The sequence below is a fragment of the Chrysochloris asiatica genome, unplaced genomic scaffold, assembly GCF_000296735.1.
Source record: "Chrysochloris asiatica unplaced genomic scaffold, ChrAsi1.0 scaffold00047, whole genome shotgun sequence".
Classification (NCBI taxonomy): domain Eukaryota; kingdom Metazoa; phylum Chordata; class Mammalia; order Afrosoricida; family Chrysochloridae; genus Chrysochloris; species Chrysochloris asiatica.
In genome coordinates, this window is record NW_006408565.1 from 4,928,539 (window position 1) to 4,930,556 (window position 2,018).

The 2,018-nt window shown below is 49.0% G+C and overlaps 1 protein-coding gene across 1 annotated transcript in view; it reads left to right on the forward strand.

Annotated features, from left to right (window-relative positions):
* The window catches only part of MATN1 (matrilin 1, cartilage matrix protein), a 12,709-nt gene extending 11,089 nt beyond the window's left edge, over window positions 1-1,620 (forward strand). Inside the window, exons 7-8 of the mRNA XM_006862196.1 lie at window positions 887-967; window positions 1,571-1,620. Of these exons, the coding sequence (XP_006862258.1) occupies window positions 887-967; window positions 1,571-1,620 (131 nt within the window). The remainder of the gene's footprint in view (window positions 1-886; window positions 968-1,570) is intronic.
* The last annotated feature ends 398 nt before the right edge of the window (window positions 1,621-2,018 follow it).

A 2,018-nucleotide genomic window follows, 5' to 3' on the forward strand; every position in this document is an offset into this window, starting at 1 on the left:
AAGGCCAGAGGGGCAGAATAATTGTTGATAACTGAGAGAGTTGGAATTCAAACCCCATTTGCCTCTCCTAACTCTCCCTGTGATGTGCTGGTTCAACAGTGATATAAAGTGTGGGTTCCGGAGCCAGGCACTCCTGGGTCTGCATTTTTGCTTTGACACTAACTAGATATTGGCTGGAGTCCTGGTGTGGTACTGTAGGATTAGCACTGAACTGCTACCTGCAAGGTCTGTGGTTCAAACCCACCAGCCACTTCTCAGAAACACTATACAGGGTCACCATGCATCGGAACTGACTCAACGGCACTTAACAACAACAACAACAACAACAACAACAACAACAGATGTTGGTCACAGGCAAGCTGTTTCACTCCTCAGTCTCTTCATCTATAAAATAGTCTTAATTATTTCAAACCCAAAGTGTTGAGGTGAGGAGTCATTAAGATAACATTGTGGCTGTTAAGTGCTGTTACGTTGGTCCTGACTCATAGCTACCGTATATAGGGTTTCTGAGGAGTGACTGGTAAGCTTGAACTGCAGATCTTGTGGTTCAAACTGACCTTACAGTCCAATGCTTATCCTACAGTGTCACATCAGGATTTCTAAGATAACATTGAGGCCCTCAATAGTGTAGGTGCACATAGTAGGTGCTTAGTGATTGGGATATATTTTTTGAGTTCGTCATCAGGACTTGGAGGAACTGCTAAGACATCCTGGGCTATCTTCCCTTCATTCTTCCGAACTCTGTCTCCAGGACTCTATGTCTGCCTGCCTTGGTGGCATACCTAGTGCTCCCTCCTCAGAACTCTTAAGTACTGACCATGGGCAGTGACCCTCTGCCCCCAGGGCACCCACTCACCATCTTCTTTCTCTCCTTCTCCCACCACAGAGGAGGACCCATGTGCCTGCGAGTCTATTGTGAAATTCCAGGTCAAAGTGGAGGGACTGCTCCAGGCTCTGACCAGAAAGCATATCCTTCGCTAAAGGCCCCTTGTGGAAGGAAGGGCAATAGATGGAGGATGCCCCCAATGGCAGGGTTGGGTGAGCTTCTCTTTGCCTGTCTCTTGTTGAAGAAGGCTTGGGATCTGGATGGATAGACTGACACCAGTTTTGATACATGACCCTATCAAAAGCTGAGATGCCTGGAGGGTAAACAGATAAACTGAGGCAGAAGGTTCCGATCTAGGGTTTGGATATGCACAGACTCTTGAACACATTCAGGAACATGTGGGTTCCTGTGGACTCAGGCTCACCGAGTTATAACTAGTTACAGCCTCAGAAGTGGTGGGATTGCGATCCAGTCAGGACTAGGTGGGGGACCTGCAAGAGACAGGACTGGGCATCAGGGTCCACAGTGACTGGCTTTCCTTTGGGGAGCACCATTTTGAGGACGTTGATTGAATACTGTTTGACAGAGGGAAAAACACAGGTTAGAGAGAGCCTAGGGGTGAGAGAAAGTTCTGGAAGATGGGCAATCTAGAGGAAACAGGAGGTGGGCATCCCCAGCACAGGTACCATTCTCATCATCACACTACTCTGGCCAACCTGTACCTCTCCTTGACTTGGGGCCCACTGGAAGCGGTGAGCAAGAGGCTGGCCATCCTGGAGAACAGAATCGTCTAAGACCGCCTGCCCCCTGCCAGTGGCCTTTCCAACTCCCCAACCCTGGAGTGGCCCAGAGAGTCTCAGTGTGTCTCCAATAGCCCGACTGTAGTCTAGCTTTGCCATTTTAGTGAGGAGGTCTCTATAAGGGCAGGGTCCTGGATGGGTCTTCCCAGCCTCTGCCTTCCTGTGAGCACCTGGGGACCCCTGGCAGTGGGATAAGGGTGTGTGTGAGTGTACCTAAGGGTGAGTGTGTGTCTCAGTGCAGAGATGCGTGTGTGTGCATGAGTGAAGACCCAGGGGTGCGAGTGAGAGGGACTGCGTTTGCATTTTTTAAATCAAAAGTGTAATATATTCCTTTTTTTTTTTTTTCCCCCCGGTTAACCCTTTATTGATTCTGAGTACTGTGAATCTCTTTT